This window comes from Haliaeetus albicilla, chromosome 2, assembly GCF_947461875.1.
Source record: "Haliaeetus albicilla chromosome 2, bHalAlb1.1, whole genome shotgun sequence".
Taxonomy (NCBI): Eukaryota; Metazoa; Chordata; class Aves; order Accipitriformes; family Accipitridae; genus Haliaeetus; species Haliaeetus albicilla.
In genome coordinates, this window is record NC_091484.1 from 37,585,839 (window position 1) to 37,612,546 (window position 26,708).

At 41.1% G+C, this 26,708-nt stretch overlaps 1 protein-coding gene across 9 annotated transcripts in view; it reads right to left on the reverse strand.

Annotated features, from left to right (window-relative positions):
* RARB (retinoic acid receptor beta) overlaps nucleotides 1–26,708 on the reverse strand; it is a 337,201-nt gene that overhangs the window by 53,322 nt on the left and 257,171 nt on the right. For all 9 annotated transcript variants that reach the window (XM_069771329.1, XM_069771374.1, XM_069771318.1 and 6 more), the window contains one exon: nucleotides 19,987–20,135. In XM_069771329.1, the coding sequence (XP_069627430.1) occupies nucleotides 19,987–20,135 (149 nt within the window). The remainder of the gene's footprint in view (nucleotides 1–19,986; nucleotides 20,136–26,708) is intronic.

Below are 26,708 nucleotides of genomic sequence, written 5' to 3' on the forward strand. Positions count from 1 at the left end.
AATATAAAAGGCTTAAGAAGAACAAACTCGGAAAAAGCAGATCTCCAGGTCAAAATGAAGACAGTTTCTTTAACAGCCTACCCTCCCCAGGCAACGTCCTACACATAGTGAAAGATATAGATGAGGATATTAATCGTGGAAGCTTAGACTGTTGCTTTACAAATTACTTTTTAACACTCGTATTTTCTTCCTGGAGTTACTGACAAAACAGAAAGAAAAATGAACTTATTTCTGTAAAATATGCAGGTGAAAAAAGGTATAATGTGGTCCTGCTCAAAACGAAGGACCTGTTTCTCAACAGTATGTTAGTGCCCACTCCCCAGGTACGCTTCCCTAAGACAACACTGGGATACTACTTCTACTAAGATTTGTGGCAAGCTCATTTTAAAACCTCAGCAACATGTCGCTGTAAAAATTTGATCTTCAAAATTTCCTCTGGACAAATACTAACAAAAATGCCCAGATTATAAATATTATTTTATTTCTTTGCATACACACCCCAAACCAAAGCCATCATAGGGGGAGTGACAGGAGTTCAAGCACCAGCAGGCGAGGAGCATTTGCTGGGCGCTGGGGCTCTAATTCCCCACCCACCTCCACAAGCCTGGTGCTGCAAAGCCGCCAAGTTTTGGGTGGCACTGCAAGTAGCGTCATGCCCAGAAACATTTCCCAAATCTGACACTGGGCTTAAAAAACAGACAACGTTCTGTCTATCCCTCTGTGGGGGTTTGTACCTCACCTGCTTTGGTCACCTGCAGCTCTGCAGTGAGAGAAAACCCTGCAGGACATGGGGATGGGCAGAGCGGGTGCTTGCTACCTGATTAAACAGAGAAGCACATTTAAACCATTTCAAGGCTGGGTTCCAGACAGCACAGGTATAATTAATACACTGGCCTGTTCACTAAAATCAGTAAAGTTAGAAGCAAGCCTAAGTCTTCCTCCAAGTGCTTTTTGTCAAATGAAGTCCATCTGATCGCACAACCCCAACAATTTCTTCAAAAACCAAGAAAATCTGAATGCAACCTAACCTTAAGAAGTTGTCAGAAACCTCAGAGACAGCAAAGCATCACTGCTTCTAAATTAACCAACTTGTAGCGCCTACTGGCTCTTGGAAAACAAGCTACTACTTACTGTAATACATTCACCTCAAAAGGAATCTGTTTGGCTGAATATTTACATGAGCAATTTTTTAATGCAAATATTTCAGCATCCCATCCAAATTAACACCCTGTGACAGGAGATGAGACACTCGTGGCAAAAACAAGCACAAATGATGCTTTTTTATTTGTAATTTAAAATGCCTTATGAATATAAAGGAAAAAACCATTCTGAGAGACATAAAGCATTACTGTCATACATAATTGTTTTTGATAGCACCTACAATGTACTTGAATTTGAAGTACAGGAAGCTACTGAAGGCCTATCAGAAACAGTGATTTGCTCTAATATTCCTTTTATCCACAACTTTTGAAAGGAACATGGATCTTGTGTTTTTATTTTAGCAAAGACAAACAAAGCTTTGCAGAAATCACACTTATGAATTAATTCCATCCCTCTGAGCTGCTTTTATCAGCACCTTTTAACACAAAGCATTTTGGACAAACATTTCGATTTTTAATCTCATCTTTCTGCACACCATGCCATGCTCCTCCCAGGCCCACCAATCTTGTTATCTTAATGGATGACAGATAGAGTATCACTCTGACCATGCCACATTAGGCGTCCTCATTTACCGAGTGCAAGGAAAAAATGCTGAGTATAAATTATTCAGAAATCTATTGTATCAGTGTGTGTTCTCTGAACATCCACCACTGGCAGAGCAGACAGATTATTTTTCACTTTTAATTGTGTTGATACCTTATCTGCTGCACTGAAAGCAGAGAGTGATATGTGAAACCGTATGTATCAAGCAGAAAATAAACCCAGTTTACTAGCTCTATTGCTTAGAACTAAATAACCTATTTAGTCAATCTAACTTCAACACAATGCCAAAAAACCCCACCTCATCCCACTCACCACTTACTTTTGTAGTATTTGCCGGTGAGTGTGTCAAAATCAGAGAGCTCAGTACAGAGCTCCCTCTCCTTCACTGTCCAGTTGATTTTGGCAAGTCAGATGATTTAGAGCTCAAGTTATGCACATTGCATGAAGAGATGGATCATTTGATCTCAACAACGTCTTAAAACTATTTTGCCAGCATAGGGCATGCCAAATCTTATTTGCAGATGTAGCGGGCTTACAAGTTGAAAACTTGCACTGCAAGACAGGGACAGGGTAATCAGCAGAGAAGGGCTATTGTGAGCTCAATCGGTTTGAACAGCCCGCTCAGTTCAGGTGGTTCAGCTTTGATTACCCCCAAATACAGGCAGCCAGCTATGACTCCGGCAGATTTAGAGGCCATTCTGTGGTAAATCTGCAAAATAAGCTGCTGAGTGAAGTGTATTGCTACTTTACCGTAAAAGAAACAAAGGAGTAGGAAGGACTTTTCAATGGTGCAGTTTATCAGTCATTTATAAACTCTGACCGACTGAGCTCTGAAGGGGAAGATAAAAACCAGTAACAACCAAAAAGAAAATCCAGCCCACAACATACCTGAAACCTCTGCCATTAGCTTTATTCTGAAATAGGGGCTGTACAAATATGTACCTTTTTTACAAAACAAATCTGCTTGTGATGCATATCCTCTTTTCAATCTACTTATTTTAATCATTCAAGTTACCTTCTATCCTTGCTAACCCTGTAAAACGTACTTGGGCAAGGCAAGGACCCTGTTCCTGCTCTCTCTGGAGCATCAACAGAGACACTTAAGGTCTCTCTCAGTGATGAGGTCTGCACAAAACTACTTTGCTCTGTGTCCAGGGAATTGCCCAGGCACATTCATGAACTGAATGTGGTTTGCCGTATTTTTATTACAGGTGGCAGCAGTCAAGGAACAAAAAGACCATTCCTCACAAAGTCCTGGTAGGATCAGAGGTCAGGTTAGGGCTGAAACACACAATTTTTAGTTGTTAACCAGGAATATTTGCTCCGAAAGGCCTTGGTAACACGCAATCCCATAACTGGAGTTGCATAGAAAGGCTTATAAAAGACCTAAAAGCCCCAGCATATGCTGTTAAGTGATTCCATCTAGTACAAAAGACACTGTAAAATGGCTGCAGCCAGAACACAAGACCCCACAAGTAATGAAAGCTGCCAAAGCCGCTATCTAAAAGGAAGCTAAAAATGAGCATACTCCCAGTTGCACAGTACTTTTCCGGGATGTCTGCACTGTCTATCACGCTTTGGAAGTCACGGCTTGCAGAATAAACAAATTAATTGTCTGACATTGTGGCTGGAAACCACCGCCGGCACAAAATGGAAGCAGCTACAACAATAAGTAGAGGAAGGCTCACTGCCAGGAAGCAAAGAAATTGTGCTGATGATGTATGTCGGGGCAGGATAGGCAGATCTTTGCAAAAACAAATTAATAAATGTTGTTAAATGTCAATAGCTTGTAGCGAGCACCTAGAGATGCCAGCCACCCGGCAGCAGAGGGGCTGGCCACCAGCCCACCCTGGGAAGTGCTCTGGGTTTGTCTGTCATTGCTGTTGCTTCCAGCAGAAACTGTGCTTGCCATCCTTTTGTCTCATCTAGCTAGCTATTCTGCAGATGAAGAGCAGCCGTAACGCTCCATGGCTGAAGAACCCCGGATTTGCTATTGAAACCAGGGTTTTGTTTTGTTGTTTTTTTTTTTAAATTGACAGAACTCAAAACACTTCATAAAAATAAGCAGGTGTTATCCCACATCTTGCATGTGGGAATACAGACCTGTGGACCTAAGAGCAACCCACTAAGGGGAAAAAAAGGCCTATCCTCTTTTCATTATTTTTACACAAATGGAAAAGTTTGAAAGGTTTCAGGGTTTTCTCATTTCTTAAAAAAAGAAAAAGGCCCAGAGGACAGGGACAGGCAGATGAGGAAGGTGTCACCCGCATCGAGCTACCAATATGAGGATGCTCATCCACAACTGTAAAAAATGCTCCGGCAAAGACAGAGCAGGCCATGCTTGATAAATGCTAATAGTTTCTAAGGTGAAAAAAGTCTTGTGGGCCTCAGAGGGTAAGAAAAAAACCCCAATTTTGATGACAGAGCTTGAAGAAAATTATTCACAGGGCTACTAATGCCCATTAGCCATTAGCCACTGGTGAGGCTGGAAACAAACCCCATTTTTCATGGCGCCCCACACCAACACATCTTCCAATTCCACAAACCTTGACCTAATGTTAAATATATGCCCCAAAACATCAAAACGCTGATTTTCTTTCTGGGGAGTTTGAAACACTTCTGCTGGCCAGCTGGCAGAAAGGCAGCTACCGATGAAACGGGGTAGATGCGTTCAATCAGCTGCAAACCTGCAGCAACCAGATTTCTCCAGTGAGGGTACCACAGCATCCCTAAGACTACGCATGGATTTCTCCACAATTTCGATTTTCACTGAACTCCTGACCTTTTTAGCAAACATGTCAAAGTCTCCAGACAGAACAGTCATCACCTTGAAACAATATGTGAGGGGAAAGAATGGCTGAGATTTTCTGCTTCTCCACTTCAGTAATTTAAACAGAGAGGAAGGTGCTGGTATGCACTTCCATCTGCTTTCTTCAAATTAAAAAAAAAAAAAGGAGATGAAATGTATATAATTAAAAAGTTACAGTTAACTTCCTCTCAGTAATGTCTGTAGGATGATTTTTGGCCTGCTAGGAAACTCCAGATGGGAAGAGTAATGAATATAATTTAATACGAATAACATGAGATCAAAGAAATGCTTTTCTGAGTTGCAGCGCACTGAGTTATTTCACACAGTTTAATGGAGAACTCAGGAATAAATTATTGCATTTTGCTATTTTCTTATATTTTTGTTTATGCAAATCAATTCCCTTTAACCTAATTTGTGGAGGACCAGACCTATAACCCAATAAAACCATAAAATGTCACTAGGATGGTCGTACAACTGGCTAGCACTTATCCAAAAGGCTATGTGTTGTTAACTGCTCATCGTTTTTTTCTTCTCTTCCCCTCCAGTGCCTCAGGATTTATACCACCAATTAAGACAATAATGAGTGCCCCAGGTTGACCTCCCAGGAGCAAGAATTAATTAAGCGCAGTATTTCTTCATAAAGAATGACACTTTTCCAAACCATTTATGTAGCTGCTCTCTTGCATGGAAGCACAGTATCAGGAAAGACCTTCCAAATTGTTATCCCCCAAATGTATGACTGATTTTGGTTTACGCTATTTGGGTCTCTGTTCTTATCCATTTGAGTTTTCGGGTGGTTGGAGCAGGGGCACCATCTTCCAAGGACAATGTCACAATTTTACTAGACATACACGGAATTTTTTTGCACAGAGCTACAAAGGAAAGACACTAAGCAACAGCTATTCTAACAAAGTAGTAGACCTCCTAGTAAAAACAAACAAAAAATCCCCGCCAAGCTATACCCATGCAGAGACATGCAGATTCCTGCAGCAGGCAGGACAAGGAAAAGACTCATGTTAGCTATGCAATTACTATGCTGCAATTACTTGTAGCAGTCTCTCAAATTAGCCTCTCCCATTTAGCTGCTGGCAGAGATGGAAACACGTGGAGGAAAGGGCAAGCTCAAACACAAACCTACATGGGAGAAAGAAGGTATGTGCACACTCCAAGGAAATTCCCCGCACGGGCAGGCTTTGCATCCTCCTCCTCCTCCCCTCCCCGCCACGGAGTTCCTGCACATATTTGGCACCACAGTTATTTATCAGCAGAGGCATGGGGACTTTCATTAATTGTCAATGAATATAAAAATCTCTGCATTTCTGCACTGTCTGAAATTTATAGAGGCGCTAGTTTCTAACCCACGATCAGCAACCGAATGTTTACAGCTCAGCTGAAGCAATAATGCAAACTATGCCACCAATATTTATATACGCTTGCAAGCTGGCTGAAGTGCAATTCCCCTTGCTCTAGCAGAGAGATTCGCACAGTCGGTGTGCACAGCCAGCTGTTCCCTGCTCTCTCCCCAACCCAGCCAGAGCCAACGCAGCCCCCCAGCCTGAGCCCGGCCGGCCGGGTGGGTGCCTGTGGGTGCTGGGCCAGCACCCACCTGCCAGGACGGCCAGCGAAGAGCTGGCTCTGGCCGCACTGCAGCATGGCTCCCGCTTGTCTTTAAGACCCAGCACGTTTCTGTTCTCTTCGTCCAATCTGGGATGAGTTTTAAAATGTACCCGATCCGCAGCAGAGAAGAAGTTTCTGAGGAGGGATGAAGTGACACATGAAAACAATGCACAAAGCAACCCAAAAATATTCAGAAGAAATAACATGGACATAAACATGCCAAAATAAACCAGATGTCTTGAGCATTATGCTTCCTGGTACATTTTTCAGGCATCCATCTGAATGACTCATGTTCATTATCTCCCCACAATTCTTTTTTTCCTCTTAGTTTTGACAATTGATCTCTAAACTAATACATTGTATGAGATCTCTTGAAATCTGGCAAGTAGTATCTTGTACTTACTACTTTATGCTACACTCTAATTCCCCCACATTCAGCGACAAAGACACTCTGTTAATACAGAACTGCCCACTAAACCCTTGTAAAACGTAGAGTTTAGTGAAACTCGGATGCCTGGAAACTAGAAAACAGAGTTCAAGTAAACACCCAGAAATATGCAAGTCTGGCTCTCTAGTACTGGCAGTAGTCAAGGAAAATTACCTTTCCACACTGCAGCTGAAACTCATTACTGAAGGCGACAGCAGAGGGATGAGTTGGAGCTGGACCAGCTTGGCAAACCCACCATTTTTAAGAGTGAGATGGTGGCCGTACCCCTCTGCCCAGTTCCCATACACAGTCAAAGTACAGATGGTCAAAACAGTCTCAACAACATGGAAAAGCAGGCTCAGAAAGGTGGATGAAATGCAGTCTGTGCCATTGCAAGGGATTAGCAACCGCACAAACAGAGCCAGAGAAATCAACTGATTTGTTCCTCCAAGCAATAAGGACTCTTAAGGTAACACTAATCGGAGATACGTCTCTCGTTGCAAACACTGACACAAATCACGCTGAAGAAGCATCACAGCTTACAGGACAAATGCAGTGCTGCCTCCACCTTGCCCACTGTCAGGCACCACTGTTCATTCAGCCAAGCCCTAGGGAAGCAAGGGATAGTCTGGGACTGGGCAACTTTGACGACGAGAAAACATGACCTTTCAGAGATGAGTGAATGAGCTGGGGCTGATTAATCTAACACAGGAAAATCTTAGCAAGATGTTTTCCTGTTTTCTCCCTCCCCTGCCAGACTTTAATCAATGGCCAGATTCAAGCACCGAGCTCATATAATCACAAGACAATCATTCTTTCAGTTTACGAAAATCACATGGACTTGGGGTAAGATAAAAGGTCCTTCTAGTTAGCTCATCCATTTGGCTCCTGGGTGCTGTGCTTGCATGTCTCCTGTTCAACCTAACACTCCCTTTCTTCTTTCCTTTCAAAAAACCCATAATTTTCACTTCTGTTTCTGTACACGTAGCAGTCGCTGTGCATCACTATGGATAAATGTGGGCTGGTTAAGACCAATTGCAGCAGCATCTGAGCAATGCCTCGATCCCCTGATCCAAAAAAAAAAAACAAACAAGGTAGTGCTCATTCATTTAAAGAATGATGGGCTGCAGAGCTTTCTCTGAAATGCTCTGCTTAAATCTTCCTAAATCTGGAGCACTGCCAGTCTTTGGGCCAGCAGAAAGCACATGAGGATCACAGTGCACTCTGAAGCGAGGACCTAATAATTTACATATATATTTATCATAGGTGCCCAGGGCTCCAAAGCAAGCCAAGCACCCCAGAGACGGGGAAGACCTCTCCCCTGTTGGGAAGATCCATCTGGAGAGCAGCCAGCCAGGACACTCACGGGAGGAGTGAACAGTAGCCCGTCAAGGCGGCTGTACCACGGCTATAAATCTCTGCTTTCCCTGGTAAGCGCCTGGGAGGAGGGAGAGGGAACCGGCCACAGCTGACAGTAATGGGTCCCATTAAATTGTCACTTTTAAATAGACTCTGAAACAGGAACAAACTTGCTCCGTAAGCATTTGATCAGTCTCCCCGCTGCCAGGCGATGGCAGACCCTGCTCAGGTACCACGGCTGGGGGCTGCTGGCTCTCCCCTCCAGCACTGGAAGAGTCCCCAGCAGTCACTGAGGTTCACTATAGCTGGAGTGAAATCACTGACTGCATTTACAGCCAACCAAATCTCTATTTTTTGGCACTACTTGCAACTGCCGTCTCACCTTGTAATTTATGTATCCGTTATTCTAGACAGGGGATCCAGAAACAATGTACCTTTTCCCCTTTAAATGTAGGTATTATGATACAGTTTTTATTGCATAGTAACTTTTCCCACTAAAATATATTAAATGAGAAATTTTAAGCATAGCCATATGAAATCACAAGGGACTTTATACACAAAAATGTCTTTCTACTTCTCAGCTGTCTCCTGAATTGAGCTGTGGAAATTGTGGGGACTCCTGCATATTATCAAAGGGAAGAACAATTTATGAGTAGGGACCCTGAATATTTGGCAGACCAGCTGCAGCAGTATACCAGTTAAGCAGTTACTATACCAATATACCAAAACTACCAATTACAGAATTGGATGCACGGCTTCTTTAACACTACAAGAAGTTTTTATAAACAGAGTACTGAGCTGCACAGATGTCACACCTAGAGGTGTCTCCTGTATATAAGAAGTTCCTCTGAAATAATCAGAATAATATAAAATAGGAGGAAGAACACAAGACATATGTCCTTTACATGGAACTGAAGAAACAATGTAACCATACTTAGAGAGTATAGCAAAATCCAGATACAAAGAGGGAAAGATGGGCACATAGGTATAATCTTAACTTTGGCAGTTTCTGATTTTTGGAATGGCTACTCAAAAATGGAAGTTTTTTTAGTAAGGCATTTGTTTTGTTTTACAGGGGGAAGAAAAAGAAGAATGTATACAATAAACAAAGTAAAGACAGAATCTGTAAAGCTGACTGTACTGGAAATACCAAATCTTGGAAAATTACATCCAATTGTCTTTCCTGCTATAGCACAAGACTGGAATTTCACAAAGAGCAGCTCTGCAAAGCTCAGCAGCTCTGGGATCCATGCTGCAAATTCAATTGCACTCCATTTCCAGAAGAAGCTAAAGAAAATACCCCTTTAGGAAACTTCCTCAAAGGAACACTTCATTCGGGATTAGAAAGAACCTCTGTTTCCATTAGCAGGTCAGTCAGTAAGCACAGAGAGCAATGGAAGGTCACTTTCCAAGGCCAATCAAAGTATTTCTGCAAATTGAGAAGCTGACCGCTTACGAACTGAGTTATGGTTTACAATAACCAGAAAATACAGAGCGATGCATCTTTCAAAATAAATTCAAAATAAGTAGTAAACAAAGAGCATCTAAATATCTATTTAACATGTAAGTGAACAGAATTAGATAATGGATAATTCCATTTTGTACATTTATGAAACCCCTTAATTTTGGATTTACTTCTCTAAGATGTGCCAATCAGAAAATCTTTAAGTACTTGTTAAGAAAGACGCAAACTGCATTTTAAAAAGATGACTAAAGCAAGCAGAACAGTGACCCCAACCATTGCACCAGCACCAAAGTCAACACTCAGCCAGAACTACGCTCAGCAAACTGTTCTATTCTCGCCCTTTCTTCCAGGGAAAACAGTGCACTTTCTTGTGGGGTCCAGCAAGCTATCCTAAATCTAAATTCAACAGATCAACTGCTTGTATATCCTTCTCTATCAATGTCTCATTAAACAGTTTCTTTTTAAAAAGTTCCAGGGTTAGAAAATGAAAACTATGTAATTTTACATGTCTGTAATTGTTGTTCAGTAAGCATAAAGAAATACAGCATACTATAAAAAAAAAAAAAAAGGAAAATCTTAGAGTATTCATTTCTGAGATGTTTGCTCAGATATCAATATTTCCTTATCTGCTGAATTACCTCTGCAAACAATACTTCTATAGATCATATTATAAAATGTTGTATTAAACATGGTGGAAAGCTGCATTTTTTTCCTAGACTGTAGCAACTTTCTGGGTGTGCAGAGGACAGCCTGTACTCCATAACTATAATTAAAAGCCACATGTGGTTCTTAAACTAATGGAGAGCTATGAAATAGATTGACAAGATGAGAACAAAATAAAAGGGTTTTCCCTCTCTCTAGTGAAGAAAATTGAAAAAGTAAAATCCATTAGAACCTATTTACAGGAAAATAAAAATACACTCCACATCCATTGCATGCAAACCAGAGGACTTTTCAGCAGGCAAGGGTACCAGCCTGAATTGCAGCCCACTTGCTTCTGGCATCTCTGGTCGGTACGTCATAATGTGATTTGCATAGACAGCACTTTTTACACATACATATAATTTACTTTGTTCTGTGGAAGCTGTTGCAAACCATGCGCACGGTACTGATCTAGTGTGAACCTCGGCTCTCTCAGCCATCTGCTAATAAGCCACAACAGCTACGGGCAGGTGAAAGTTGGACAGAAATGTGACAAACACATCTACAAGGACTTTTCAGTACCTATCTTGGTACAAGAAACCATGATTCAACTCCAATAACAACAAGTACATACACATGTAAATTTGAAGTTTATTCTTTTTACGATGCACCTTCTCAGGTATAGAAAGGAATAGACACTGCCAGAAGAGTAAGACTCAACAATTTTAGTTTAATAATACGGCTGCATCCAAACTGTCCAGGGGAGATGGCCACATGCAGGAGGAGCGCTAGTTGGTACAGCCAGAAACCTTCCAGGTACGCAGCACAGCAAAGCAGTGCCCCAAAACGTGGCTGGTCACCAAAGCAAGATCATTTAAGAGTCTGATGCTGCTGTTCTTTTTTGAGAAAGCCTTCACTGACAGTGTATCAGGAATTTTGCATGAGAAGGGACTGAAAAATTTAAGCCAAACAATTATATGTCGTTATTTCACAGTTTATGCAAAATAAGAGAGTATTTTCCAGTTCCTGTTTCCACAGGACATTAGCCCTTGTGCTCACAAATAACTGGAGCAGTGTGGTTAGCATGGTTAGAAAGTGATTTGGGATAATCTCTGCACTTCTATAGCACCGGCACCACTGCCAGAAAAAAATGAAAGTAATTAGTAAAAACAACTATTCTCACAGTTTAAGATGAACCCCTGATCTACGACTGAGGGCAACAGGCAGGATAAGAGGAAGATTAGCTGTGGATGTATGTCCTATACCCCCTACTGACACTGCTGCTCTTTGTCTGCCTCTGCTCCAGAAGCCCAATGCAGGGGAGCAGCAGAGGTATAATCCACAACTTGGGCCCAAAGCACTGGAAATCACAATACGGCATTCAAGCACACACCAAAATTTTCATTTTTGTTATCTGTCACGGTTGGCAATTAGGTTTTTTTTCTTCATTCATGTCATTCACACAACCCAGAAAGAGATTTTAAAATACACGGCGAGACAAATTTTTTTTTTCCTGATCCCATCTATTTCATCATGCTTACTTGCTCTCAGTGGGCTTCCAATAAATATATGCTTCCCCATCCTTCAAAAATTTGAAATAAATTCAGGATCTGGAAAAAGTTTTACCTTCCAAACAAAGAGAAAAATTAACTAAGAACTTACTGAAACAGATACCAGCTTCTCACAGGACACCTAGCTTTCCTGGTTTTCTTATTTTAAAAACTAAAATTGCAAAGACAGCATTAAAACAATCAGGTCTCCTCTGATAGTATGAAATATATAAAAATTCCAGGTTTTCAGTACTATGTTTATATCAGTTACAACTCATTTAATGTCTTTCTGCATATGGCACTGCTTTCTGCAAACGAATGGCTTTCAACATTGCTACACTGCAAAGTGCTTACAGTTTAAGATCTGATGATATTAATAGAATGCAAAAATGTATCTAAAAATACATTTTTCACCTTCTAAAAAATGATTGTTGATTTAGCTGAAACTAGGAGCAATTTTCCATGATTTGAGGAATTTTTCAAAGCTGTGCATGAACGACAGCATGCATCTCTACTGCTGGCACTGTCACTTACTAATACAGCTTAAATGGAGACAAATACAGCCTGATCATTCAAGCTGATCTATATTTTTCTTTGAACCAATAGAAGCTTTACAATTGCATTGCTGCAAACAACATTACTTCTTGCCCTGATACAAATCATACCATGCGCATATTTTCAGCTTTACATTTCTTACTTTTTTTTCAGTTGTAGGTGATTAAAACATTGCCAGGAAAACAAAGCCAAGCAAATACATGGAATATTATGGTTTTATGAAGTTTGCTTTTATTTTTTAGTGTTAGGTAACTGATAAAATTCTATGTCTGGATCCTTACTTCCCAGTAAAAGGGCACAAATACAGACTTAAATGTAATTACATTATAGCTAGAAGCTAACACTTGCAAGAATGGTGTTATCAAAAAGAACTGCTGCTTAAGATCCCTCTACAATCCCAGAACTGCCTAAGAAAATGCAAATTTGTCCTCACATGATTTAAGAGGCATTATCAAAAGAAAAAGGCATCTGTCCAGAAGGACACTGTTCCATGAAGGGAACTTGGCTATGACAATCCCTAAAATATTTTAGGCCGCTCATCAACATTTCTTGCAGACCCAAGCATAATATCCTTGCCATCGAACTTCAAATAAATAAATAAAATCAAAACCAGTTCTACTCTCTGTCAGTAGCATTTTGTAAATCCATTGTTGACCAGTGCTGACCACAGATTCATGTCCTGCAACGGGGGAACGCCAACCCTCTCAGTGTCCAGAGGGACATAACCGTGGGGGACATCATGGAGAATATTAACACAGCTATGCTTTGGGCATCTACCCAATGGCTCATGGGGACAGGCTGCTCTGGAGGGTGACGCAGAGTAGATCTAGTGTAGGTGCTCTGAACCAGCCATCAGAGGAGCTCCTCTCTCTCCACTGACTGCAGAGAGCATGCAGTCTGATTCAAAGTTAGGCAACCAATTTTGGGCCTCGGGCTGGGTGGTAGGACTGCCTCCCACTGCATCTGTAAGCAAGTAAGATAAAGCTGTAACAAAATGACAGCTTTTCTCCCAAGCTAAACATCCACGTGGATCAGCAAATCTGGACAAAGCAAAAACTGTTTCATTTTCTCTCTTTTTTTTCTTTTCTTCTCCTATGTGTATCTTATCTTTTTTGTGGCAGTCAGTCCAATTACAGACCTAAATTTCAGGGTTTATACCAATGCCTATTTTCCGTACTGCTAAAAGTCTTTGCAATAAAAAAAAAAAAGAGCCAGGAAGGTGTCAAACAAATAGGCATATTTTCATAGCTGAAGACGTTTGAAAATATATTAAATGTGGCTACCCTTTTAATTTAAGGATCCCATATTAGATATGATTTTATAAGAAAACTCTGATGGAAGGAAAGCTATTCTTCCTTTATGATAAAGCCGACCTGGGATCACTCGGTATTGAAGTAGATTTATCTACGTTTTTGTCCATTAGCATCAACAACAGGCAGAGAGGCACCTTGATCATTCGGACAAAACTGCTGGACCGTAAACCTACCCCCTTATATGCCGTGCTGTCTTCTCTCCTGAAACTGCTCTAGGCATCTTTGCTGCCCACCGAGTTCAAGCCAGGAATCCAGGCAGGATTGCCAGCAGAGGAATGCCGTCTTTTAAACGGCCAGAACAAGAGACAAGGCTTTCAGAGACAGCTGAAGCTGCCAGAACACCATCTTCTCCTCCTTGCCCACACAACGATGGCATTGTGTGGGGAATCCAGCCCGCTACTCTCAGTCTTCCTTTCTGCAAACCCGGTTACAGTGACGAATCAAGTCAGGACCAAAGAGCTGAGCTTTCAGTGACAGCCCTATAACCACTTGTACCAGCTGGATAAATCCAAGTTGCTCATTTTGTATGGAATTCATTTGCGTGCTGTCTAACAACACCCAGAGATCAGGGTGGGGAAGAGATTTCAGCAGTCTTTAACTGAGGTCATGAAACAGACGAGTAGATTCCAAAACCCGCCTCTGAAATGCCACAGTTTACAAAATGGGAAAGTTGTAAATAAGCTGAATATTATCAATGTATTGTATTTTACACATAAAAAGATGGACCGGTTCTGGAATTTTTCTCACAAAATACAAGTGCACCATGAAGATCAGTTTGGTTTGAGATTTTAATACATACACAAAGCCATGGACAGGCTAAGAGGCACATCAGCCTTTTGCAGCATAACACCCAGAAATAAACATGAAGCCACGATTTTTTTTTCTTAAACCAGTTTAAAACACACAAAAAATCCTGACTGCTGAATTTGACCAACCAAATTGAGAAAAAGCTCAGGATATCAACCTTCTGAAAGCTCCCAAACTTCAAATTTGGAAAGGAAGAAGTCAGGTACTCTAAATCAACAATCGCAAATAAAATTTTCAGCATGAACATACTAAAATTAGAAAACAAGATAGCTTAAAATTATTTAGACAGCTCCTAAACTTTCATTGTGGTTCAGAAGTACATATTATGGAACACTCCAGCCCCTAAAAACCTTGAAAGACTAGCCAAAAACAGGCCACAGAACAGTCTCTCTAGTGAGGCACAGTACTGAAGACTCGGGTAATAAATAAGACAGAAGGATCACTTAAAAAAAGGGTGCTTAGAATACTGAAAAAAGTGGTTGGCAAAGGAAATTAGGAAGTTGTTCCCAGGTACCTGAAAAAATAAGGTCCAAGGATGATGGCAAGTGGGAAAAGGGGAAGGAAGGACAGGAGAAGGGACCAATCTAATCACCACGCAAGAAGACCACAGCAATGGTTTGACAATGAAGGCAGCTGAAGGCAGATTCTGGAGGAAAAAGGACAACAAATCGTGAATTACAATGCTGCAGATCAGAAATTATGTCATCATGGCACTATGTCTGAAAAAACTGCATGCCATGAGATTACAGTTGGTGATGTCACAAAGAGAGAGGATGGCAAGTTCTGTCTTCATGAACTCTGTGTCCAAGGTAGCAGTGAGGCGAGCAAGAGGATACACCAGGGGAAGACAGCAGGGGAGAAGTCAGAGATGGCGGTAACTTTGGAAATCATCCATAGGTTGGTTACAATTGAGGGACGATAAAATTTCCAGTGCAGTTGTTCCCAAACTGAGCATCACAAGGTCATCATCACCATCCACAGCTCTCCAAGGGCTCCTGGCTGGAAGGGTCTCCATTAAGAATACACCCTTTATGAGCAGAATATTGCCATGACTTCCCCCATTGGTCTACCATAAAACAGGTCAGTAACATGCTTTTGAGAGAGAAAACCAAAGAACTGAACCTCAGGGAACAGCATCAGGAAGTGGATAAAGAACCACTTAAGGAGATTTTGAATAAACAGTAAGCAAAGTAGGAGGAGAATCTAAAGAGCCCTGAAAACCAGGAAGAAGAAGGCCTGCTGAATCAAAGGCAGTCATCAACCCAAAACCTGGAGGACAGAAAGCTGTCTGTCCCTTTGCACTAGATGGAGACTGCTAGTGATCACTGTGATAGCAGCTTCACTGGAGCTCAAAGAAGAAAGGCAAAGGAGAAGGAAAGACAACTAGAAGAAAACCAAGGGAAAGCCAGCACAGAAAAAGAAAAGGAACCGGGCTGTAATTAGATAACTATGATATGAGTAGAATTTTCCATTGTGTTTCCCTTGAGAAACAAGATTGCCAGGAGTTCAAAGGAAAAGGTAAATGAGTCAGAAAGGAAAAAGGAAAAGACTTGAGAAAAGGACCTCAGAGCAGAGGGAGGTGCAATGCAGGAGGAAAAAGGAATGAATTTAAGGTTTAACATCACGGAACAGAGATCGCAAATCAGCTGAAGAAAGAAATGATGGGAATAGGAGTGAAGGAAGAGAAAAGGCAACAAGGTCAGAGGAAAAGAGAAAAAAAAAGGAGAATTAAACTTGATTTTGCTGACATTTTAGTCTAGCTTCTTATGGAATGAGCTTCGTGCAACCCAGCTGTGCATAAGCGAAGTTGCCTCTCCCCATCCCAACAGCTTTTGAACACGCTGGTCAGCTTCAGTGAAACTCCAAATCTCAAAGAAAATAAAGTTCTTTGCATGGACACGTGTGTTCAGGTAAAGGAGAAATAAATTTGTGTTCCTAACTAGACGAAAGGCTGTAACATGAATCCTTCCTTATTACTGCTCCCTGATTCACCAGAGAATCAGCATGAAACTCCAGCTCCGTACCAAGCAGAAGCCTTCAGTGAAACACAGGCTCTCTAAAAAACCTGGGTTAACCAACTAAAAGGCAGAGATCCAGAGGAGACAAGGCTTCCCCAGTGGCAGTGCTTAATGCTTATTGAAACCTGCAAAGCAACTGGCTAAATTTTTGTACAAAGAAAGCTAGCAAGAAAGAGAAGCATGAAGAACTGATATTGGGAACCAAGGGTGAAGGTAGACTTGAGTACAGGCAGGAGCCTGGATGGTTAGAAATAAGAAGTACAACGTGGCAGCTTTCTTATGGTACAGGACCAAGAAATGACTGTGTGAAAGCAAATGTAGAGCAAAGATGAAGGAAAAGAAAAATAAACCAAACAGTTCAAAAGGACTCAAGAGAAAAAGGTAACATTCTTCAGAGAAAGAGCAGAAACTGGCAACGTAGACGTTTCTGAGGCTGTCTCTGGTGTTGTGCTCACCTACTGACTGTGCTGTCATCCAGCACACCACTTCCATTGACCTAAAAGCTCAGACAACTTTCAACAGCAAATGTAGTACATGACTGTCCACCAATGGGACCACTGGTTGACTCAGTGGTCTCATCATGTTCTTTGCCAGTTTCTAGCACTCACTAAGGAAGTTGATTTAATCAGTGGAAGAGATTCATAAAGTCCTAGTCCAATCTGTTGAAGAGCTAGCATTAACTAACCCAAATATTACCAGTCTCAAGCAGCTAAGTTACTGCTTTAAAAACTTCTTATTTCTCATAGACTGACAAGTTTTATATGTAACTAATCAGTAGGGGGTTTTTTGTTGTTTGTTTTTTTTCCCCCCTTTTAACAGCAGTGTGCTGGTTTTGGTTGGGATAGAGTTAATTTTCTTCACAGTAGCTAGTATGGGGCTATGTTTTGGATTTGTGCTGAAAACAGTGTTAATAACACAGGGATGTTGTCGTTACTGCTGAGCAGGGCTCACACAGAGCCAAGGCCTTTTCTGCTCCTCACCCCACCCCACCAGCGAGGAGGCTGGGGGGGCACAAGGAGTTGGGAGGGGACACAGCCGGGACAGCTGACCCCAACTGACCACAGGGATATTCCGGACCATACGACGTCATGCTCAGCATATAAGGTTGGGGGAAGAAGAAGGAAAGGGGGGACGTTCGGAGTGATGGCCTTTGTCTTCCCAAGTCACCGTTAGGCGTGATGGAGCCCTGCTTTCCTGGAGATGGCCAAACACCTGCCTGCCCATGCGAAATGGTGAATGGATTCCTTGTTCTGCTTTGCTTGCGTGCACGGCTTTTGCTTTACCTATTAAACTGTCTTTATCTCAACACATGAGTGTTCTCACTTTTACCCTTCTGATTCTCTCCCCCATCCCACTGGAGGGGAGTGAGCGAGGGGCTGTGTGGGGCTTAGTTGTCGGCTGGAGTTAAACCACGACAAGCAGCTATTGCTAAGTGCCGAATTACCCCATCTTGCAAATTAGCAAATAACTGAACATGATTTTGTTGTTGCTGTTGTTGAATAGTGGCTAACACAAGATAGATTTCTTCATGTATTTTGACAAGTATGGTCTTGCTTTATTATTTATGAAAACGCTTTGCAGTATCCAATAAAAGCCCTACAGTATATTTTTGCATATTTTTCAAAAATAATGAAGTCTTAGGGACATGTGACCTTTCTGCTACAGTCTGCAATTACATCTGTGCTTAGAGGGAACGTGTGGGTGAGCAAATGACACCACCATTTGTGTGTTGGCATCTGAGTATGATGAGATTTCCCATTTAATGAAATCAGCTACAGAATATTCTTACCATAGTTCTTCCTAACAGACACTTAAATTTTGATAGTTTTGTGGCAGCTAAAAGAAAAAAAACCAAACATGATATCCAAGGAAAACCTCAATACCAGAAAGAGATTCTAAAACTGAGGTGAGCTTAAATAGTTACTTTCACTACTTCAGTTATAAAATACGGGGGGAACAAGACTCCAATCCTACAGTTTTTTGATACAAACCCAGGACTATGATATTTTATGTCAATACAAAAGGCCAGGAGCAACTGTCCTGGTTTCGGCTGTGATACAGTTAATCATCTTCCTAGTAGCTGGTACAGTGCTATGTTTTGGGTTCAGTATGAGAAGAATGTTGATAACACACTGATGTTTTCAGCTGTTGCTAAGTAGTGTTTAGACTAAGTCAAGGATTTTTCAGCTTCTCACGCCCAGCCAGCAAGAAGGCTGGAGGGGCACAAGAAGTTGGGAGGGGACACAGCCAGGGCAGCTGACCCAAACTGGCCAAAGGGGTATTCCATACCGTGTGATGTCATGTCCAGTATATAAACTGGGGGGAGTTGGGCTGGAGGTGGGATCACTGCTCACGAACTGACTGGGCATCAGTCGGAGGGTGGTGAGCAATTGCCTTGTGCATCACTTGTTTTGTATATTCCAATTCTTTTATAATTATTATTGTCATTTTCTTATAGTTATTATTATCATTATTAGTTTCTTCCTTTCTGTTCTATTAAACTGTTCTTATCTCAACCCACGAGTTTTACTTTTTTTCTGATTCTCTCCCCCATCCCACTGGGTGGGGGGGAAGTGAGTGAGCAGCTGTGTGGTGCTTAGTTGCTGGCTGGGGCTAAACCACAACAGCACGGAAGAAGTTGCAGGTTCAAAGGACAAAGTAAAAATGGCTAACTGCACAGCATCTGAAAAACATTACAACATTTCACAAAAATGAGCCAGCAAAATACTTTTTATTAATTTATTCTAATAACTTCATTTATACGGAAATAGCACCTGTCACATTTTTGACATGCGTTAGTATCTTCACTGGACTAAGCACTACACAACTATTTTAATTTGAAGGATGAAAATCACAGGTCTTTTCTTTAATTATTAAAAAAGAACATTGCACTAAGGTACCATAACTAATAAAGTTAACCGTGAGAGCATCTGTCCTATGATATCTTTTCTCTAGCATTTTTTGCACTACCTTCTTCTTTGCACCCATACTGTTCACTGTGTGTACGCCTCTCTTTATTGCCATACACACATGGTTTAGCTGACGTTGCTTCTCTGATGAGTATCTCATCTTTAGACATTCTCTACTTTAGAACTGTGTATTGTATTACCGCATCCTATGGATAGTTAATTCATGCTCTGACAATCATGGCACTGGAAAGCAGCTAGCAGATGTGCCAGCACTGTAGTCTGCTAGATTAAATTTTGCAAATACCAACCTGCTAATCCTCAAATTCCCCATTTGATTTGAGATTAGTTAGATAGTTAAGAGACTATGGCAAAAAATTCCAGATGATCAGAACCTGTTCCCAAATTCCACCCCCTGGATATACAGAGGTAGCAGCACACAGAAGAAGCCAGGCTGAGAGCAGACAATGACCATGTGAGTTTTCAGGGTATACCTGACCTACAGATGGACAGTGAAGAGTCTCAAAGTGTTTTCATTTTATTCTTTGACTATGTCTACATCTATGATCACATTCTCATGTTAGTCAATACTTATGGAAGTCCCTGAAAGACATACTTTGGCAGCAGTTATGAAGGAAAATAATTCCAGGCATGACGGTCATTTACTTGGCTTTACTCATGAATCAGAATTAATTCACACAAGAAAGGTACTGGTGTCTCTGGACACAATCAAGTTACACCTAACTGCATTGTTTTGCCCCTCTCTAAAATGAAATGCTGTCCTGTAAAAGGAAAGGTTGATGATGGCACTCACCTTACATCCCTCACAAGCACTGACACCATAGTGATATCCGGATGACTTGTCTTGACAGACAAAACAGGGCTTGTAAACACGAGGGGGTGGAAGTGGTGAAGGAGGGCTCGGAACAAGTTCCTCAGAACTGGTGCTCTGAGTTTCAACTGCTACAAAAGAAAAAAGAAATATAATTGAATGATTAATGAATGAATTTTAATTAACTGATTATTTACTGTATGACAACTATCAAACTGGCCCATATCTTTCTTTGTATAATAAACATTCATTTGTCTTTCCTAGCAAAATTTAAAGGGAACCAAAGTAAGGGAAGTAATGACAGGGCTACATGCTATAGCCTCAAAAGTATATTTTAAAGTACCCAATCATTTTTCATGATCCAGCTACTCAACACCACAAAAGCTACAGCTCACATCAGATATAAGGCTTGAATCTCTTATCAGGCTCCAAAAATGGACAACTTTGGGCTCATGTTCTGGTTTTAGCCTATTGAATTGCATGGGATCCATGTGTGGGCACCGGATATCAGCCTTCAAAGGGAAACTGTTTGTGGTATGTGCCCTTCCAATCTGTACCTGATCTTGGGAGAGCCCTTGTACATCTTGCCTTTTTCTACAAAAGGTAACACTTCCAATGTGCAATTCTGCCACAGCAGGACAGCAGCATGCATCAGGACATATGTAAAGAGACAAACGACTAACTATAAGACCTGAAGTGAAAATTACCTGAACAAGTCATCTTTCGTTTTTTTAATCTGTAAAACTAGCACAACCCAGCAACACTTCCTTACCTACCTTAGGATTTGTAACGTCAGGAAACCTCTCTGAGAAAAAGCTACTTACACATTATGACCCCACATCCCTTTATTGCCTTAATATTTCTAGATGGTCATTTGTTTTGAACCTGCTGAAAAGCCAGTTATCCCTTTCAGGGAAAGGACGTGAAAGCTCTACGATGCAAGATAAGACCTGCGAACTACATCTTTCCAAAACATCTGCATTAGTTTTCTGTGATATGCTGTCATCATTCCTCACGTTTATTGTAGATGTGCAATACATTTTCATGTTTCACCTAGCCGTCTGCTGCTTCTCAGATAAATCCCTCTAACTTTTCAACACATATGCAGAAATGACAGGATCTGTGAACTCAGATCTATCCAGAAATATTAGGCACTATCAGCAGAGCTAAATCTCAAGAGTACTAACAGCAGACCCTAAAGAATATTACTCAATGGAAAAATCTTAGACAAGATTTACTGTACATTATATTTTTCAGATTACAAAGATGATACATTTGTATTAAACTCATGATTCATTGTCAACTCGTGTTCTGTAGAATTCACAGAGGGCATCACGGAGCACGATGCAACTTCTGATTACTTGGGAGAGAAGGGCCCCTTCCTGCAATTTTTACTTGGGTTAAGGTACTATCAACTTCAAGGACAGACATTTCTTGAGAAGAAAATAAATGCTAGGGTGAAGTGTTAAAGGCTGTGACTCTAAGCAAAGAAATATCTTTCCAACGGGAACAATTTATTTATATATCTAACAATAAGGAGGCTGTGAAAAAACAGAAAAGTAAAATAAAGTGGCTCCATATATTGTGACGTTAAGACAACGTCCAGAACTGTACTTATCTTTTTCAGTATTAAATACACTGAACCTTGGCTAACCAAAAAACTACAGGTTCCTACTGCACCAAGAAAACTTTAATGAAGCTTTTTCTTAATGAAAACACAGACGAGAATGATCATGTCTTTTCAACGGTAATTTTTGGTATTTAAGAGAGACAGAGAGTGCTCTGTTATTGATCTCTGCACAGCCATCCTGCTTGAATCAATAATCTATTAGTACTTTTAAATTAAAGTTAGATTCATCAAATACCCTTGAGAGGCCTCAAACATTCCTCGCCTTATTTCATGCTCTTACATGAATTATGGTGGCTTCCAATCAGCCTATAGAATAATAAAATTTAAGCTTTAAAACTCTAATACCAGCAGACAATGTGTTTCGTATTAGCTCATTCAACTCTCCCAGTCCATCTAAAAGGCAGTTTTTAGGCTCCCCATGGGAAAACAAGGTTGTGTCATTCAATAAAACAACTGCACTCCTGCAATCCTTCTGTGATTTCAGATTGGGGAGAGCAGTCTTTTAGGAATAATGCCGATATGCTTCTGCTTTTTTCATGATTTCATCTAAACAAGCACCAGCATCCAACAGTAGTGTTCAAACCACGAACCATACATACAACAGAGGTCTGTCAGGCACTGGCCAAGCACCAGGAACTTGCGATACCCAAAAGAGATTAAGCAACCAGCTCAGTTCATAAATACACAACATAGCAACTGAAGAGCTGAAGGTGCTGCTAGAGAATTTTCTTCTGGATGATTTGAAAAGGTATACAAGAAGGAAAGAGCCAATGTAAACCAGAAGGACCTCTGTAAAATACCCATATACACACATATGTTCCTGAAAGGACTTAAGCTATTCAATACAATACTTGCATCAGCTGAACAACCTTCTAGAGAGTTTTATTTTTTTGTTGTTGTTTGCAAGAAAACCCAGTTTGGGATCATTCACTTTTGATCACAGGCAAGATGTATGGCTTTCTGGAGAAGGCTTGAACTCAGGTTACACATGCTCAACTCCTATTCCTGCTTCTGACTTACTATTCTTCCTTGGATTTAGCCTTTTTAACTCTTTATTTGAAAATGAATGTACTGCCAGCATGGAAGTGCAGAAATCTAGTGCAGGCATCTGTAGTAATTCATACTCAGCAGGTATAAAGTGCTATTTCTGTATCATGTCAGTGGCTAGTGGACGCATGACAGCAGAACCTGCTTTTTTTTCTATGCATGTCTGCACATGCATGGTGGAAAAAAGAAAGGATGGGAGGCAGACAGTTGACATTTCCAGAAGAGGCATTTCTAAAGAAGTCTTACGATTTTAGGAAAAATTCAAAGAAAAAAAAAAAAAAGGGGGCAACTTCTTTCCATGCCCTGCTGTCTTGTCCTGTGAGATGTGACACTTCAGGGTCCCTACTCACCTAAGAAAACAGAGCCTCAGTGCCGTCACCCAACACCTGAATGCAGCTTAAGCACACAGGGATTCTCAAACAATCGGTCACTTCACAATTCCTAAAATGTCTGAAATATTTCTAAAGGCAAGATAAAGCAGCAGATAAGATCTTTAAAAGCACAGCATGCTTCGTGAGAGCTAATTTACTGCCAGCTAAACCATGTTGACAGATGGAGGAGGTATTTTACTTTGTGACCAACTAGAAACAGGCAGGCACTATGGAAATGCCTTGCATTTTGCTAGAAACTTAGATTATTAAGCTTGTATGTTAATGCACACTTTGGACAGTTAAGTCTTAAAAGAATAAGAAGTTGTAAAGCAAATGGCATTTCCTGGATAGCCTCAAGGGAATTTTGAATACTGAGCTCAGGGTCCCTGGTGGGAAGCAGCAATTTCAGCTAATTAGGGTGAATAGCAAAGTGTTGCATTTGGTCAAAACATTCTGTTAACCCTCATTTTTGTTGGCACCAACAAGAGTCTGGATTTTTTGCCTTTTTTTTTTTTTTTTTTTTTTTGTGAATTCACTGCAGGAGTGCAAGGCACACAGCTCACATACATTAGGCAGAAAGTCAAAGGAAACGCCAAAGTTCAACTAAAGTACAAGTAATTAGAACCAGATCCTCTGCTGCTTGTATGTGTGCATTTGATTGTAGAAGTTATTTATAAGCCTCCAAACATTTGAAAAAATAACTATATACTGTAGATCATTTAATTTTTATGTCTCGTCTGGAAAAAAAAGTCTGCTTTTAATCATCTTCCAGGAAAGAGCCAGGAACTGGGAAAGTGGGTCTCAATTGTTTCAATACAAATTTCTCTCTTTCATGTGCCACATAAAACTATACTATCAAATTAAATCCAAAATATCATTGACTCAGCCCCCCCCATCCAATTTTTTTTTAATAAAAAACTTCTTTGAATTTGTCATGCTTAAATAGTTTGCATTGTTACGAGGGGGTTTTTGTTGGTTTTTTTTTTTTTTTTAAACTGTTGTTTGGAAGACAGACAAGGGGAGGGGAAAAAAAAAAGAAAAAAAAAAGAGTGAGAGAGAAAGAAAACATTATCGTGGAGACTTGCCAGCCTTGACTTAGTAACCTGGCCATGACCCTCCAGCGAGTGTGTGTTTGACCCGGTCACACATGACTCTGGCTGCGTACTGTTGCTGGGTTATAAGTCCCAGATATTTTTACCATATATACAACAGGTGGGGATCACAGACAACAGAAAGAGGAGAACAAAGTCTTCCCTTGTGTGAAGACTCCCATTTTCTCCCTTGCAAAGACAACACCACAAAGCAAAGAAGTCGCGCTACTATTTCACATATTGGCACTTGCTGTGCTGGATCGCTGGCTTACCCTGGGGTTGACGGCACGGAGGTGGAGTGGGCTCAGGGCAGGAGGACAGAGGGAAAGGCTCAGGGGAAGCCATGTGCAATCGTTAATTGACGCAGAACGAATTACCACAGTCAAAAATCTTTCCTCATAGGGCTGGGTATGCATCGACGTTCAGGAGGGAATGCTTTTTATTACGAGTGAACGCAGCATACCTGGATTAAAATGTAGGCTGCCAAAATAACTCCAGATTGAGATATTATCATCAGGATTTTCAGAAGGACTTAAGAAAGTATGTTTTCCACATTTGAGGGTTTCTTTTTTATTATTTGTGTCTTGCTAGCTGCACACATCTGCCTTAAAGCCATGATGTTAAATGTAAGTTATTCTGTTTCGATTCTTGATTACAAATTTTCCAGCATTAATTTTAATCAAGTTATAGTTAATCTCTACAAGACTGTCTAGGTCTTAAAAAAAAAAAAAAAAAGGTATTATATTATTTGGGCTGAAAGCCAAAAAACCCTCTAAGTCTTCAGGTTTGCTTTTAGTCTGAAAAGGGGCATTCCACTTTCAACAGGGACATCAGAAGATGAAAATTTATGACCTGGTTTCTGCTTGAGGGTGCCCGATCCAAAATGAGCCTTTTCTGTTATTTCAAAAGCTAAAAGAGGATCCCACAGTTTTTCACCACGTACTGCTCAGGATTCCTACAGTATGATTCAAATAACAACAAAACCAGCAAGAAGTAGAGGTTATGGAGCTCTGAAGCCCAATCTGCAAGGTCTTATTAATGGACAAACTGCACACAAGGTCACCTAAAAGATGCCTCAGACCAAGTCATTTTAAGAGTCATGCCTAGGGCACAGGCTGCTGCTGCCAATAGCTATCTCGGACAAGGTGCAAGCCCTGATAGGCGCAGCTGAGTTGGCAGAAGTCTCTAAAGCCAAAGTGCTTTTGCTGTGACGAGTCTTGTCAGTGAAAAGAGTGATACGGACAGCTGGCTTCTGTCCTGTCACATCTGGGAGAAGAGGGGTCCTGCTGAACTCTGCCCTCCACCTCATGAGTACAAGAAGCAGTTAAACACACTCTCTGCTCCGATATCCTTACCCTAATGAAGTTCCAAGAACAAATCTGGCCATTGCTCCACTGCAGGCAGACATACCATCAGGACAGTATTTTCTCCCCCCACCCTTTTGCATCTCAAGTATTTAGACAGGACACTATTTTGGGCAGGGTCTCAGGCTGTACAGTAACCGGTGCTGCAGGACCTTCAAGCACTACTCCAATGCAAATAATGGTAACGATCCTGATCCTGCCAAGTCAAAAGGTTATTTGAAAGAATGAACCTTGAAAGGCCTCCATAACCTTGAGGGGAGCCATTACTCGTAAAGCAGGTTCTCAGAGCGCTTTCATTTTGACCATTTTAGCATTTCAGTGTTAAAACGCAGACTAACTTCAAAGGATAAGTCTAAAAAAAAAAAAACCAACCAAAAAAGGCTTCTTCATTTCTTCATATTCAGCAAATGCCTTTGCTGTGTGTATACCAAGTTGTATTTGCCAACTGGAACGGCAGAAAAGTAGTGTTTACACTCATCTGCTGCATCTCCCTCAGTTTAGAACTGGGAGAGAGCGAGCCGCATCATATTCCTTCATGCCTTTCATCAACAAAATTGCCAAGTTTCAATTGCAAATCTGTACTGTTAACCTGCAGAGCCATGTAACATAAGTCAACGGAGTTAGTGGATACTGATCTTGGCCATATGACAGGAGTGTAGCCCTTTGAAACCTTTATTCATATCAGGTGATTAGGGCCAGGAAATAAAAGTTCAGCATCCTACTACCAGCATAGCAGAGCTATCCAGATTTGTTTGCAGTAAATCAGAAGACAACAGCATCTATCTTTTGGTTATCCTTCTGTTCTAGTCTCATAATACAATTTCTGTTCCTTAGCAGCTAACTGCTTCATTTGTAGCACAGATTTTATTATTCCCACAAATATCCTCTATCGGTTGCCCAATGAAGGGTGGGGATTTTTTTATAACATACTTTTCCGTTATGCCACAACCTGGCCTCTTAATAAATCCAGTTGTTAGGCATGCAAATTCAGTGACCTGACTTTACAGTGCCATTTATTAAGACACTCCAGGGGGCCCACCTGCCAGCGCATCTTCCCCGGTGGCATTCCTGCACAGATCACAGATGCCCTGAGTGACTCCCCCCGTGCCCCGCTGTCCCAGCCACGCAGCACAGCCTGCAGCACTTCTGGTCCTGCCATATTTAGCAGCATGAAAGATCCTGCTTTCTTCTACCTATCTGA